Source organism: Trachymyrmex cornetzi, unplaced genomic scaffold, assembly GCF_001594075.2.
Source record: "Trachymyrmex cornetzi isolate Tcor2-1 unplaced genomic scaffold, Tcor1.1 scaffold1792, whole genome shotgun sequence".
NCBI lineage: Eukaryota > Metazoa > Arthropoda > Insecta > Hymenoptera > Formicidae > Trachymyrmex > Trachymyrmex cornetzi.
The window spans coordinates 58,500-60,411 of NW_017296410.1; the positions used below are offsets into that span (position 1 = coordinate 58,500).

Below are 1,912 nucleotides of genomic sequence, written 5' to 3' on the forward strand. Positions count from 1 at the left end.
TGTACCTTGATATATTTCTGTAATTTATTCATGCTGTAAAACGAGACTTTGATATCTTTCCTATTGAATTGATTAAATTTTTCTGTTGCTAACGGAATGAATGGCACTGTAAACCATGAAACATTGGTTATTTGGTCCCCATTATTTTGATCTTGATTATTATACGCTGCACCTCTAACTCTGATGTTCTTTAGTCTTTTATTAATCACATCAAATATAAATTTTAACGGATAGTCATTTCGTAAAATATTAATTATAAGAGTCAAATTTTTATTGTGAAATTCTGAATCAGACAGTAAGATAGCCTTGTCAACCAAACTGATGATAACGCCCTTTTTTTGAGTTAACGGGTGGTTGGAATAAAAATTTAAAAACCTCCCTGAAAAACTAGGTTTATGATACCAGTCAAAAGATAAAAAATTGTTTTTAACCGTCATTTTGATGTCAAGAAAATTTAAAAATTCGTTACCAATCTCCAGGGTTAGTTCTAACCTTGGGTGGAACGAATTAAAGCACTCTAAAAAATTGTCAACTTCAGATGAAAGAACCGCTGTTTATTTAACTGTTTATTTACTCGTGATTTGATTGATATTCTAGTTGATCGAACCAACCTCTATCGAGAACAAAGTCAAAGTACAGCAGTGTCAGAAAATGACATGCTTGTATTTTTGGGCATCAACATATTGATGGGTGTCAAGAGACTGCCAGCATATAAAGATTATTGGTCCATGAATCCTCAGATAAATGATCCATATATATGCAATATTATGACTCTCAATCGCTTCAGTTCCTATCTTAGCCATTTGCATGTAAATGACAATAGCAAAGAACCAAAAAAAGGTGAGTCAAATTATGACAAAATATATAAAATAAGACCGATGGTGACAAAACTGAATGAAAATTTAAAAAATTGTTTCAAACCTAATCAATATCAAGCTATTGACGAATTGATGGTGAAATTCAAAGGTAGGAACACAATGAAACAATACAAAAGCTGCAAAACCTATAAAAAGAGGTTACAAAATTTGGGTGCGAGCAGATGAGACGGCCTATGTCTGTGAATTTCAGATTTATACCGGTAAATCAAGCGATACCGCGGAAAAATCGTTAGGCGCTAGAGTTTTACGAGATTTTACGCGAGAAATCATTGCTCGTTATCATCAGGTATATTTTGATAATTTTTTTACAAGCGTAGATCTCGTGATTTCCTTGAAAGCAGACGGAATTTTAGCTTGTGGGACTGTTCGTCAAGGCCGTGTTGGATTACCAAAGCTTCAAATGATTGATAAAAATATGGTCAGAGGTCAGCATGAGTATCGAACTTCTTCAGGTTTACGCTGGATAAAATGGAAAGATAATAACGCTGTCTCATTTTTGTCAAACTTTCATGATCCTAGCGAATTAAGAACGGTAAATCGCAGACAAAAAGATGGCTCGTTACTTGCTGTAACTTGTCCTACCATCGTTTCTGATTACAACAAGCATATGGGGTATGTGGACAAAGCAGACATGCTCAAATCGACCTACCAAATCAACTGAAAATCGAAAAAATGGTGGCATCGAATTTTTTGGCACCTTCTCGATGTAACAAATGCATACATAATTTATAAAGAAAAAGGCAATAAAGACAACCTAACCTTGAAAACTTTTAGATTAGCTCTTGTACATCGATTGATAGGTGGAATTTTATCGCCAAGAAAAGGTAGAAAAAGTTTATCAAAAATTGTTGGACCGCACAAACCCCAAGTTTCTGTAGAAAAAAGACGCTTCGCATCCGCGCATATGCCTTTATTCTGAAGGGAAACGTCGTCGTTGTGCTCATTGCAGTACCAAGGAGAAAGAAAAAAGAACCACTTGGATTTTTACACAGTGCAATGTACCCCTTTGTGTGTCTGCAGATAAAAATTGCTTT

General features: G+C 34.8%; 1 protein-coding gene across 1 annotated transcript in view; it reads left to right on the forward strand.

Annotated features, from left to right (window-relative positions):
* Positions 1–1,539, forward strand: part of LOC108759296 (piggyBac transposable element-derived protein 2-like) — a 2,701-nt gene extending 1,162 nt beyond the window's left edge. The window contains exons 2-3 of the mRNA XM_018504654.1: positions 598–840; positions 1,040–1,539. Of these exons, the coding sequence (XP_018360156.1) occupies positions 598–840; positions 1,040–1,539 (743 nt within the window). The remainder of the gene's footprint in view (positions 1–597; positions 841–1,039) is intronic.
* Positions 1,540–1,912: the final 373 nt, after the last annotated feature.